Source organism: Lactuca virosa, chromosome 2 (assembly GCF_052849685.1).
Source record: "Lactuca virosa cultivar CGN04683 chromosome 2, Lactuca_virosa_CGN04683_v6, whole genome shotgun sequence".
Lineage (NCBI taxonomy): Eukaryota > Viridiplantae > Streptophyta > Magnoliopsida > Asterales > Asteraceae > Lactuca > Lactuca virosa.
The window spans coordinates 89,665,732-89,680,123 of NC_136427.1; the positions used below are offsets into that span (position 1 = coordinate 89,665,732).

At 41.5% G+C, this 14,392-nt stretch overlaps 1 protein-coding gene across 1 annotated transcript; it reads left to right on the forward strand.

Moving 5' to 3' along the window:
- Window positions 1–11,119: 11,119 nt before the first annotated feature.
- On the forward strand, window positions 11,120–14,392 carry LOC145159274 (phenylacetaldehyde reductase-like). The gene is made up of 6 exons (XM_079078212.1): window positions 11,120–11,325; window positions 11,917–12,086; window positions 12,257–12,448; window positions 12,540–12,702; window positions 13,821–14,004; window positions 14,113–14,392. Exons 1-6 carry the CDS (start codon window positions 11,208–11,210, stop codon window positions 14,267–14,269), a joined length of 984 nt encoding a protein of 327 aa, XP_078934338.1. The 5' UTR covers window positions 11,120–11,207; the 3' UTR covers window positions 14,270–14,392.

The following is a 14,392-nucleotide window of genomic DNA, read 5'->3' on the forward strand; positions in this document are numbered from 1 at the left end:
TGGTATTTTGGGGCTACTTACTGTCGTCTAAGTATTATGAGGAAAACTCACCTCACAACTGTCGTCTGAAACTAGAAAGCTCAAGTCCTGGATCAGCAACACGAACTCCACCACCTATAGTTACCATAAAACCCTTTTTCATAAATCTCCAAATTACCAGAATACCCTCAGAAGCCAACTGGTCAACTCGTGGTCAAAGTCAAAGTCTATAGTCAAAGTCAACAGTCCATGTTGACTCGACTCGTCGAGTGTAGTTCACCGACTCGTCGAGTCCTTCCTGAACTCGAGAAGTCGTGAAATCCTTGATTGGCTCGTCGAGTTCCCCTTTAACGCTACGAGTTCATACGTGTACAAGAATTGGGAGAAACCTTAGCCGACTCGCCGAGTCTTCGAACGACTCGTCGAGTTCAAGGCAATCTTCAACGGACTCGCCGAGTTGTTCATCCAACTCGTCGAGTACATGGCCATCTTCATGTGGCTCGCCGAGTTAACTATGCAACTCGCCGAGTCTTTTCAGACCTTCATCCATGCAGACCCTTTTTAAGCCATGCCAAGGTTCCAGATTACAGATCCAAGCTTCCAAGGCATGTTTCTCATGTAAAGTTGCAAACTTTACACGCATGCAAGGCCCTAGAGGCTCTAAATGACCAATCTAAGCTTCTAATGGAGCTTTTACTCCTTAGGAGAGTCTCATCCTTGCAAGAGTTGGAAATTTTATGGACTTAGAATCCCAAGGAAGTTCAGTTCTGTAGTTACAACTTCAGATCTTAGCTTATACACAAGAATAGCTTCCAAACATACCATGAAAACCCTATAATTTGTCCAAAAAGGGGATCTAGAAATGAAATGAGGTCAGGGTAATGATTTATACCTTCCAGAAGATGCCAAATAAGATAGGTTTCAGATCCCACAAGCTCCTTGCTTCTGAATACTTGATCTCCAAGCTCCCTTCTCCACAAAATCCTCTTCCAAGCTCAAGAATACACAAATAGAACACACACACTCGATTAGGGTTTGAGAGGGACAAGAAGCAGTAAAGGGGAGGCTGGGGGAGGCCAATGATCCTTTAAATAGGATGCAAAACCCCGGGATTTAGGGTTTCATATGCCAGCTCCTATTCGTCGAGTCCCTTCTTAGACTCGGCGAGTAGGTCATTAAAATGTGTGGGCCAACCCGCTGCTACTCGACGAGTAGGGCAATCAACTCGTTGAGTAGCCCTTGAAATCAAGAAACTCACATATTAAATCAATACCTGAGAATCGGGGTGTTACAATTCTCCCCCACTTGAACTAGACTTCGTCCTCGAAGTCTGCCGCGATGAATTGTTCTGGATAATGCTCCCGCATCTCTGCCTCTAGCTCCCACGTCCACTCGGACCCCCTCCGATGCTCCCACTGTACCTTCACCAAAGGTATCTCCTTGTTCCTCAGAATCTTCATCTTTTTCTCCAGTATGGCCACAGGCCTCTCTACGTAATTCAGGCGTTCATCGACCTGAATATCATCCAGCGATACCACCGCCTCTTGATCCATAATTCACTTTCGCAGCTGCAAAACGTGGAAAGTGCTGTGTATCCGACTAAGCTCCTCCGGCAGCTCTAGCCTGTAAGCCACATTGCCAACCCTGGCAATGATCCTGAACGGCCCAATATATCGGGGACCCAATTTTCCCCTCTTCCTGAAGCGGATTACACCCTTCCAGGGTGAGACCTTCAGGAGTACCACGTCACCGACCTAAAACTCTAACTCGGATCGGCGTCGGTCGGCGTAACTCTTCTGCCGACTCTGAGCGGTCTGCAGCCGCTGCCTAATCTGCTGAATCTTCTCGGTAGTCTGCAAGACCACCTCCGTCCGGCCCATCACCTTGTGACCAACCTCTCCCCAACAAACCGGGGTGCGACATCTCCGCCCGTACAACAACTCGAAAGGCGGGGCGCCAATGCTGGAATGATAGCTGTTGTTGTAAGCGAACTCCGCAAGCGGTAGGTGAGAATCCCAGCTCCCACTGAAATCACTGACACACGCCCTCAACATATCCTCGAGGGTCTGAGTGGTCCGCTCGCTCTGACCATCAGTCTGCGGATGGAATGTTGTGCTGAAGTGCAACCGCATGCCCAGCTCCTCGTGAAATTTCTGCCAGAAATGGGAGGTAAACCTGACATCCCGATCAGAGACAATTGAAACAGGAACCCCATGGCGAGACACGATCTCACGAACATACACGTCGGCCAACTTCTCGGCCGACGAACTCTCCCGAATCGCCAAGAAATGGGCGCTCTTGGTCAATCGATCCACGATGATCCATATAGCATCAAATCCCTTCACCGTCCTCGGCAGCTTGGTAATGAAGTCCATCGTGATATGTTCCCATTTCCACATGGGGATCTCTAGAGGCTGCAGCTTACCATGCGGCCTCTGGTGTTCAACCTTGACCATCCTGCAGGTCAAGCACCTCTCGACATACCAACCGATTTCTCGCTTCATACACGGCCACCAGTAGCTCAAACTCAAATCCCGGTACATCTTGGTGGCCCCCGGGTGAATAGAGAAATGAGACTTATGAGCCTCCTCCATAACCGTCTGCCTAACCCCACAAGACATCGAAACCCAAACCCGACCGCATAGGGTCAATAGTCCCCGACTATCCTGCACGAACCGGGTATTCTCACCCTTGATTCTCTCCAGCTTCCAATTCTCCGGTCGCATGCCCTCAACCTGGGCACCTCTGATCAAACTCACAAGCGGAGAATCCACTACTATCCTCATACATACCGCAGGGGTGGAAGACCCAGCTGACTTGCGGCTTAAAGCATCCGCAACCACATTCACTTTATCAGGGTAGTAAAGGATCTCGCAGTCGTAGTCCTTGACTACATCCAGCCACCTGCACTGCCTCATGTTCAGGTTCGGTTGATCCATGATATGTCTCAAACTCTTGTGATCCGTGTAAATGGTACAGCGGACCTCATAAAGGTAATGTCTCCATATCTTGAGGGCGAACACCACCGCCCCCAGCTCCAAGTCATGCGTAGGGTATCTCGTCTCATGCGGCTTCAGCTGCCGCGATGCGTAGGCTATCACTCGTCCTCTCTGCATGAGGACCGCCCCTAAACCCGTGATGGATGCATCATAGAACACCACAAAATCCTCAACTCCCTCTGGGAGTGTCAAGACTGGGGCCTCGCACAACCGCTGTCGAAGGGTCTCAAACGCCCTCTGCTGCTCAGGGCCCCACCGGAAATCCACCCCCTTCCTCGTCAGACGAGTGAGGGGTACCGCAATCTTGGAGAAATCCTGTATGAATCTCCGGTAATACCTAGCCAATCCCAAAAAGCTCCTGGTGTCTGAAGGAGACTTCGGAATCTCCCACTGCATAACTGCCTCGATTTTGGCTGGATCGACCAAAATCCCCTCCTGGTTAACGAGATGTCCGAGGAACTGGACCTCTCGTAGCCAAAACTCACACTTCCAGAACTTGGCGTACAGCCGTTCTCGTCTCAGAACTCCCAACAACTCCCGTAGATGCTCCTCATGCTGTTCTCGGGTCTTGGAATACACCAAGATATCATCTATAAACACTATGACCGAGCGATCGAGCATCGGTCTACAGACCCGATTCATCAGGTCCATGAGCACCGCTGGCGTATTGGAGAGCCCAAACGGCATCACCACGAACTCGTAATGTTCATAACGAGTTCGGAACGCGGTCTTCTCCACGTCCTCCTCTCTGACCCTGACCTGATGATACCCAGACCTCAAGTCTATCTTGGAAAACCAAGATGCGCCCTACAACTAATCGAAGAGATCGTCTATCCTCGGGAGTGGGTAACGGTTCTTCACCGTTAACTTATTCAACTCCCGGTAGTCAATGTACATCCGGTGTGGACCGTCCTTCTTCCGAACAAAAAGAATCGGTGTTCCCCATGGAGAACTGCTAGGTCGAATGAACTGCTTGCCCAGCAGTTCCTCTAGCTGTGACGACAGCTCCTGCATCTCTGGTGGTGCCAATCGGTACGGTGCCTTAGCGATAGGGGCCGCACCTGGCACCAAGTCGATCCTGAACTCGACCTGCCTCTCCGGAGGTACTCCGGGTAATTCCTCCGGGAACACATCATCAAACTCTCTAACTACTGGAACCTCTGAAACTGATGTCTGATCTCTCACTCGCGTATCTACCACATACGCTAGATAACCCGCACACCCGTGTTGAATGTACTGTCGAGCCCTGGCAGCTGAACAAAACCCTGATCCCACTCTGGTGCCCTCGCCATATACAATCAGTTCTCCCCCACTTGGGGTTCGAACTACCACTCGCTGACCCTCGCAATCAATTAGGGGTGTTCATAACCGGATATCCGAAAATTCGGATATCCGAATTTCGGATATCCGAAATTTCGGATAGTTGATTTTTGGTATCCGATTCCGTATCCGAAATTTCGGATATCCGAAGTTTCGGATATCCGAAATTTCGGATACGGATTCGGATACCAAAACGGATATCCAAAAATTTGAAATTTTGTTCAAATTTGAAAGCTTTTATATTAGAAACACATATTTTTAAATTAGAAAGGCATATGAAGTAATATATGTATTTACTTAAGGGTATTATGAATATGTTTTAGTTACTAACATTCAAATTATAAGACATATGTGATTAAAATAACAAATAATGTATAAACTAAAATCAAAATTTTCGGATATCGGATATCCGAATTATCCGAAAAATCTGAAAAACACTATCCAATTCCGATTTTTCGGAAAATCTGAAATTTCGGATATCCGATTTTTCGGATAATTCGGATTCGGAATTTCGGAATTTCGGATCGGAATTTCGGATACGGATATTTTTGAACAACCCTACAATCAATCATAACACCGAACCGACTGAGCCAATCCATGCCTACAATCACGCATACCTCCCCTATGGGGATCGGGATCAAATCTATCGGAAAGGACACCCCGAAAATCTCCAAATCACACCCTCGATACACCGCAGAAGCAGAAACCCCGTGTTCGTTGGTGATAGATACTCGCAACGGACACTCTAACTCGCCTACTGGCACACTGAACTCCCTACTAAATGACTGAGATACGAAGGACCGACTCGCCCCCGAGTCAAATAAAACCAAAGCAGGAAAAGAGTTCACTAGGAACGTACCTAATCACAAGTATAACAGATAAGCATACAACAGATATAATCAATGGGAGTAAGGATAGAAACATACCAGCAACCACATCTGGTACCGCCCTGGCCTCCTCGGCTGTAAGCTGGAAGGCACGACCCTGAGCCTTCAGAGGCTCTGCCCTGACTGGTCTCCCATCCGTGATCCTCAAGGTAGTCGGCGCTGGAGCCTGCGCCGGCTTGGCGGCTAGAAGAGGACATTGGGCCTTCATATGGCCCACCTGCTCACAATGATAGCAAAGCCTGACTCCAGAAGTCGGAGTCGGCTCCCGGCAATCCCTGGCCAAATGGCCCTGCTTGTCACATCGGTGGCACCCACTCCCTGTCCGGCACATCCCTGAATGAGCCTTCCCGTACTTCCTACAAGTGCGGCCTGGCTGTCCCCCAGTCCTCGTATCAGCGGTCTTGGACCGCTTTGGCGCCGGCTGTTACTGTGTCGGGGTCTGCCGCTGCTCCCTCAACTACAGCTCAATCTCCAACTCACGCCGTCTAGCGGCCTCCTGCAACTCCAGAAGTGTATCACATCGTTGGGTAGACACAAACTGACGGATGTCAGTCTTGAGCATGCTCAGATAACGGGTCATCTGAGCCTGTTCGGAAGCAAACTCCGGGCAAAACATCTCCCTCTCAGTGAACATACGGGAGATCTTCGTCACCGACTCCCCATCCTGTCTCAAACTCAGAAACTCATGTGCTAAACGCTCCCGCTCGACCCGCGGAATGTAACGGGCGCGGAACATGTCTCTGAATTGCTCCCAAGTAACAGCAGCTCTCTGGTCATCAGTGTACGACCCAGTCGCAAGCCTCCACCAGTCCTTGGCCCCGGACCTTAGCAGGTTCAGAGCACACCTGACCTTCTGGTCCGTAGGACACAAGCAGGTGAAGAAACACCCCTCCACATCCGAGAACCACCTCATAGCCTTGATGGGATCCTACATCCCATCAAAAGTAGGGGGCTTCGTGTTATCGAAGTCCCTGTACTAAAAAAACTCTCGCCGCTCCCCCTCCTGCCACTGTTACAGCCGCGGCGGCTGCAGCGGCAGCTGTCTCAGCGAGGGTTGCATATCTGTCGTCAAAATACTCCATCATAGCGGACTTAATAGTCCCGAACAACTCTGGAATCTGACCCCATACAATCTCGACCACTTCCCCGCGGATGATCTCCCTGACCCGATCCTCTGTCAACATTGGCCCCTTCTGGCCGATAACCTCAGGTGCCACTAGGGCCTCCTGATCACCCTGTCCTGATCCTGATCCGGACCCCAACGTGAAACGCCTCGTAACTGCCATTCTGAAACAAAACAGGAAGATATCAGACAATCCGCATAACTAACTGGGAACCAACTCCCGACAAATCCCTAGGGGTTGTGACTTCCTTGCTACGTGTATGGGTCCTGTGCTTCCAGTAGTACGGGCCCATACTACCTTCCACACCTACCTATATTTGTCTCAAGTATCACCACAACACCCTAACAACATACATATCATAGAGAACACTCAATCTTCACTCCTAGAGGAAAGCTAACTGTCTCACGACTGACCTACCGGTCCCCCACAACTCACCCATCCATGAAACTTCCACCAACCCCGCAGTACTAGTGTATGCTAGCCATACATAACGCTGGACCCTATAGACTTTCGAATATCCAATCCTACCCTAAGCTCCCAATCAAACAAGAACAGAACATAAGGCTAAATCAAACATTCTTAGGCTATAAGATTTTAATTATGTACGGCCGTGATGCATACACTAAGCAACTACAGTAATGATGTCAATTTCATATAAGGAAAACCCTAGGTTATCAGGCATCATACAATCAGGCAACTCTATCATGCAATTCCTGAAGATCCCTAGCCTAGCACTAGCATGATGTTCTAACATATCACATAATCAAATAATTGTATGGTATTTTGGGGCTACTTACTGGCTCCGGCTGATCGTACATCCTGCATCCTCATTTACTTATTTTGAAAACCATTTTAGAAATCATTTTGAAAACCTTTCCTTGATTTGAGACTGGATTCACACGCATGTTTCTCCAATTCACTAAAACCAAGGCTCTGATACCAACTTGTAACACCCAAAAATTCAAACCAATTTAAACTTTTAAAAACACTTCAAACCATTAAAAATCATTACAACTTTGTTTTCAAAATGTATAATATCAGAGTTTTCCCAGAAACATAGACAAAACATGAGGAGCTGTACGATCAATCCTTTGCCTTGCCGCGATCCCCTGATGTACCTGAAACAATAAACTGAAACCGTAAGCCCGAGAGCTTAGTGAGTTCCCCCAAAATACCCATACCCACAACAATACTCATATAGTCATAAATAGCATGTTATTGGTCCAGTCAACCATCGGGTTGGAATACCCCAGGCCCTCAACCATCCGGTTGGAATGCCAACACACTATGGGTCTAATCATCCTCGGAATGGAATACCCCAGGCCCACAACCAACAGGTTGGAATGCCCACACACTACGAGTCCAATCATCCTCAGGATGGAATACTCACGGCCCACAACCTACAGGTTGGAATGCCCAGGTCTATTGGCCTTCGCACAGAGCAGATAAGCCTCAACCGCTAAACAAACACGTGCACATATAACAGATAATCACATAACAGTCTATAGACAATGCTTGATCTGACGGATCACACCACATAGCACATAACACCATCCTATCTACCAGGATGCTGATCTAACAGATCATACCACATATCATACAATATTATCCTACCCTCTAGGATACCAATCTAACAGATCATACTAGCATAACATAATCATATAACAATCCAAAGGGTCGGCCTTGGTACCTTAGACCCTTGAGTATTGTGAGGAAAACTCACTTCGCAACTGTCGTCTGAAACTAGAAAGCTCAATTCCCGGATCACCAACACGAACTCCACCACGTATAGTTACCATAAAACCCTTTTTCATAAATCTCTAAATTACCAGAATACCCTCAGAGGCCAACTGGTCAACTCCTGGTCAAAGTCAAAGTCCACAGTCAAATTCAACAGTCCATGTTGACTCGACTCGTCGAGTGTAGTTCACCGACTCGTCGAGTCCTTCCTGAACTCGAGAAGTCGTGAAATCCTTGATTGGCTCGTCGAGTTCCCCTTTAACTCTCCGAGTTCATACGTGTCCAAGAATTGGGAGAAACCCTAGCCGACTCGCCGAGTTCAAGGCAATCTTCAACGGACTCGCCGAGTTGTTCATCCAACTCGTCGAGTACATGGCCATCTTCATGTGGCTCGCCGAGTTGACTATGCAACTCGCCGAGTCTTTTCAGACCTTCATCCATGCAGACCCTTTTTAAGCCATGCCAAGGTTCCAGATTACAGATCCAATCTTCCAAGGCATGTTTCTCACGTAAAGTTGCAAACTTTACACGCATGCAAGGCCCTAGAGGCTCTAAATGACCAATCTAAGCTTCTAATGGAGCTTTTACTCCTTAGGAGAGTCTCATCCTTGCAAGAGTTGGAAACTTTATGGACTTAGAAGCCCAAGGGAGTTCAGTTCTGAAGTTGCAACTTCAGATCTTAGCTTATACACAAGAATAGCTTCCAAACATACCATGAAAACCCTAGAATTTGTCCAAAAAGGGGATCTAGAAATGAAATGAGGTCAGGGTAACGATTTATACCTTCCAGAAGATGCCAAATAAGATAGATTTCAGATCCCACAAGCTCCTTGCTTCTGAATACTTGATCTCCAAGCTCCCTTCTCCACAAAATCCTCTTCCAAGCTCAAGAATACACAAATGGAACACACACACTCGATTAGGGTTTGAGAGGGACAAGAAGCAGTAAAGGGGAGGCTGGGGGAGGCCAATGATCCTTTAAATAGGATGCAAAACCCCGGGATTTAGGGTTTCATATGTCAGCTCCTACTCGTCGAGTCCCTTCTTAGACTAGGCGAGTAGGTCATTAAAATGTGTGGACCAACCCGCTGCTACTCGACGAGTAGGGCAATCAACTCGTCGAGTAGCCCTTGAAATCAAGAAACTCACATATTAAATCAATACCTGAGAATCGAGGCGTTACAAAAACAGTAGTCAAGTTTAGCAAAACAGTAGTCAACTCTGACAAAAAAGTAGTCAAGTTTAAGAAAAAAAAGTAGTCAAATTTAACAAAAAAATAGTCAAATTTAACGGAAAAAAAAATAGTCAAATTTACCAAAAAAGTAGTCAAATTTACCAAAAAAATCAGTGGGAAATCTCCAGAAAAGTCCTAAAATTTTACCCTAATTTACGAAAAAGTCTCAAACTAAAATTTGTTTACGAAAAAGCATGAATTACCGGTAAAAATGGCAATTTGACCCTTTTTTCCGGTTTAATTACTTACATGTTTCACTAAAGTCTCATTGTTTTACCCTAATTTACGAATAAGTCCCAAAATAAAATTTGCTGATGATTTGGCCCTTTTTTTTATGTAACATACATTTTATCGGTTTCATTGTTGACTTAGACATCTAGTCATTAAATTAGCTGATAAAATGAATACGATGGATTATATAATGTCACGTTTACTGTAAAATTTGATATCCATCTCATCGGCTCATTTGTGACTATATATCTACATCAGCAACGAAACCAATAAAATGTGTGTTTCCAAGAAAAAATGGCAGAAAATGAGTTGATGTCTGATGAGATGGATATATTGGGTTACATAAGGTTAGATTTACAATTTGATATTTCTTATAAACGTAAAAAATAACGCAGTTGTTGGTAGTTTATGTAATTATTGTAGTCTTCGTTGGATGCATTTTATGTTCCAAAAAGATATACAATACATCAGGATATCAAGTTTTATGTTAACATAGCATTATATAACTCAACATATCCATCTCATCATCTCATTTAATGACTAGGCGTCCGGGTCAACAATGAAACCGGTAAAATGTATGTTATATAGAGCAAATGGTCAAATCATCAGTAAATTTTATTTTGGGACTTATTCGCAAATTAGGGTAAAATAATGGGGCTTTAGTGAAACAGGTAAGTAATAAAACCGGTAAACCGGAAAAAATGGGTCAAATCGCCATTTTTACTGGTAATTCATGCTTTTTCGTAAAAAAAATTAGTTTTGGACTTTTCCGTAAATTAGGGTAAAGTTTTAGGACTAGTCTGGAGATTTCAACAAATTCAAAAAAATTATCTACATTTTAGCAAATAATTATTCTATTAATTCTTAAAAAAATAGTTTATATTTTACAAAAAATATTTTTTAACAAAATAATTGTCAAAAAACAACGCACTCTACATTTTATAAACAATATTTTTTTCCCTATTTTTTTAATAAAAATAATTCTCAAAAAAATACTATCTATTAAAAAAAAAATTGTCAAAAAAACAACTCTACATTTTATAAACAATATTTTTAATCAAAAAAAATCTCAAAAAAATACTCTATATTAAAAAAAAATTAAAAAAAACCGTAGTTTTTTGCACAAAACCTTAGTTAAAATAAAAAATAAAAATAAAAATAAAAAAACGTAACTTTTTTACCCAAACCGTAGGCTACGGTTTGTAAAACCGTATTTTAGTGAGAGGATACCGTAGGTTTTAAAAAAACCTACGGTTTTGTTACTTCAAAAAAAAAATTTATAGAAAACACGAAACAGTAGACGAATATAAATAACTACTGTTTCGTGGGCTAGTTTGGGAAAAGCCTAATTTTTGGCTAAAAGTTATTAATTACCTCCTTAATTTGGCGAGTTTAGTAATTATCACTTTAATCAATTATAGAATAAATAAATTTGATTGAATTGCTTAATAGCAATATAGTAGCATCTTTTTATTTTGTAAAAAGAAGAAAAAGAGGGATAGGAAACGAAAACCTTTTTGAATTCATTTATGTCAATTATCGGTGGGAGTGTGGGACCACAAATACAATTTTAGCAGCAGCCAACAACCCTGATAAATACTACTAAAACACATTCGATTCCAATTCCAGCAACAAACATTCCAACACCAACAGAACTTGCTCTACCACTAATACTATCCGTCAACCGGAGAAAATGAGCGGTGCCGGAAAGACGGTGTGCGTTACCGGAGCATCTGGCTACATAGCTTCATGGCTCGTCAAGCTCTTACTTCACCGTGGTTACACTGTCAAAGCATCTGTTCGCGATCCCAGTCAGTTTCTATCTATAACTTGTTTTATGTTTTTGTTTCACTGAAATTTGTGCTTGAATCACTCTATCTGCAGAATCCGCTAGAGCGACTTGTTAATTCCTAATATTTTTGTTTATGATTCGTCCGATATTTGATTTTAGGTTTATTACAATTGTTTATCGCGATGAATTCTTCTTACAATGATCGTGTTTCAAATATTATACTTACTAAATGCCACAATTAGTGTCGGTTTTTTTATTCTGAAATACGGAACTCATCTACACAATTATAACTAATTTTCTGATAAAATTTTGCATTCATCAAACAAGTTGATTCTGCTTCATACTTCATAGTAGGATATAGGATGTTAGATTACATAGTAGTTCAACTGAAATGTACATATTCATTCTTCAATCATGAGGTATTGAAATCCCATTACTTGTAAGCATTTCTTTATGATGTAAATCTAATCCCCTGAACATCAAAAAATTAGATGTATGCTTTCAGCTTACCTTTCAACTTTGGAATTGCATATTGGATTTATCTGATTGCTGGTTTTCTGGAGTTGATTAATGTATTAATGCTTACTTTTGTGGGATCTTTCACTTTCAGACAACCCTAAGAAAGTAGACCACTTGCTTAAACTTGAAGGAGCAAAGGAAAGGCTTCATTTGTTCAAAGCAAACCTACTTGAAGAAGGCTCTTTTGATGCTGCAGTTGTTGGTTGTGAAGGTGTTTTCCACACAGCATCTCCCTTTTTCCATGCAGTCACTGATCCACAGGTTTTTCCAATACACTATCAATACATATATTAAAATACAAAAATCTCAACTTCAATACAAATTCAAAAGGCAAAAGATAGACAAATGATAAATCTCCTTGATAGCTTGGTGGATTGATGATGTTAAAAACACTGTTCTTGAATTTTTGAGTTTTGATTCTTGGGTTTCAGGCAGAATTAATTGATCCTGCAGTGAAAGGAACATTGAATGTGCTTAATTCATGTTCAAAAGCTTCATCAGTTAAAAGAGTAGTTGTGACATCATCAATTGCTGCAGTTGCTTATAATGGTAAACCAAGGACTCCTGAAGTTGTAGTTGATGAAACCTGGTTCTCTAATCCAGATTTTTGCAAGGAAATGAAGGTATAAATATAATAAATACACTAACTTTAATATTTTTTAAACTTATGTTTTGGGGTCTGATTTTTTTTTTTTTTAATGTTTGTACAACAAGATGTGGTATGTGGTGTCCAAAACTTTGGCTGAAGAAGCTGCATGGAAATTTGCAAAAGAAAAAGGATTGGATATTGTCACCATAAATCCAGCAATGGTGATTGGTCCTTTATTACAGCCTACACTTAACACTAGTGCTGAAGTTATTGCAAACCTATTCAATGGTAAGTATTATTTGTTAAAATTTTAACAAATGTGTTTTATATAATTATATATCATCCAACTTTCATTTCTTTCTGTTACAGCATTATACTTTGAAAAAGAAAAAAAAAAATCTACCCATTTACAGATTCAAATAAAAAAGAAATTTTTATTGCTATAATTTGGGAGATTATTATAATACGATGTCCTGATTACAAAAATTGAAAGTATAATGCCTTAATAAGAAGAAAAAAACTAGAAAGTACAATGTTTTAATAGAAAGAAATGAAAGTAGTATGCTGTAATAATAATTAATAAACAAATAAATGGAAGTATGTTTGCTATTTCTTGCATTTATCTCTTGTTAAAATGTTTGTAAGTGTTCATTTTTTAAGAGCTAAATGCAAGAATTAGACAATAGCAATGTGTTTCCATTTAGTTGTTTATTGCACTTTAAAAATTTACTCAACTTTATTTTTTCCGGAAAAACACCTTACGTTTTTTCTTGTTTTCCAATCCTGCCCTTTTAGTCGTTTTTTCCGAAAAAAGTTGTAAAATGTGAGGGGTTTTCAGGAAAAACTAAAAAATTTGAGGGTTTATTCGGAAACAGTTAGAAGGATGAGGGTTTTTTTGGAAAAAAAAAAAAAAGACAGTTGAGGGTTTTGTTGGAAAAAATGAAAAAAAAAAAAAACACAAGGTCTTTTTCAAGAAAAAAAATAAAGATGAGGTTTTTAATCTAGAAAAAACATAAAACATAAGGTCTTTTATGAGATTACACTCGAAAATCTAATAAAAGACCTTATATTTTATGTTTTTTTCCGGATTAAACCTCATTTTTATTTTTTTTCCTGAAAAAGACCTTGTATTTTTTCCGAAAAAACCCTCAACTTTCTTTTTTTCCGAAAAAAACCCTCAACCTTCTAACTGTTCCCAAACAAACCCTCAACTTTTTTTATTTTTTCTCGAAAAAACCCTCACATTTTACAAGTTTTTTTCAGAAAAAATCCCTAAAAGGGCCGGATCAGAAAAAATGAAAAAAATACAAGGTCTTTAATGAGATTAACCCAATAAACAAATATATAAAAGTAAGTTGCTATTTCTTGCATTAATTTTTTTTTTTTTTTGTGTCACTATTATGTAGCACAAACATATGGAAATTCAAGCTTTGGTTGGGTTAATGTTAAGGATGTTGCAAATGCACATATTCAAGCTTTTGAAATCCCTTCAGCAAGTGGAAGATATTGTTTGGTTGAAAAAGTTGCTCATTTTTCAGAAATAGTCCAAATATTACGCAAACATTATCCTGAATCTCAACTTCCACAGAAGTAAAGCTTCTACTTCTTTTCTTATTTATTTATATTTATTTATTTATTTAAAAAAGCATCTTGTAAAAATTGAAAATCGGGTGTTAATAATGTGTTATGGTTACACAGGTGTGCGGATGACAAGCCTTTTGTTCCTACGTACCAAGTGTCAAAGGAAAAGGCAAAGAGCTTGGGTATTGACTATATTACCCTTGAAGAAAGCCTCAAGGAGACTGTGGAAAGCTTGAAGGAGAAGGGCTTTATTGGGACTTCATCAAACATGTGAAATCATTCTCTCACAACTTGTCGTGGAGATTGAATAATAAAAAGATGTTTTAAGTAAATTTACATAATGGAATTATGTATTATGAACGAAATGTATTGGAGCTTATTACGTCCTTTGTTTCTA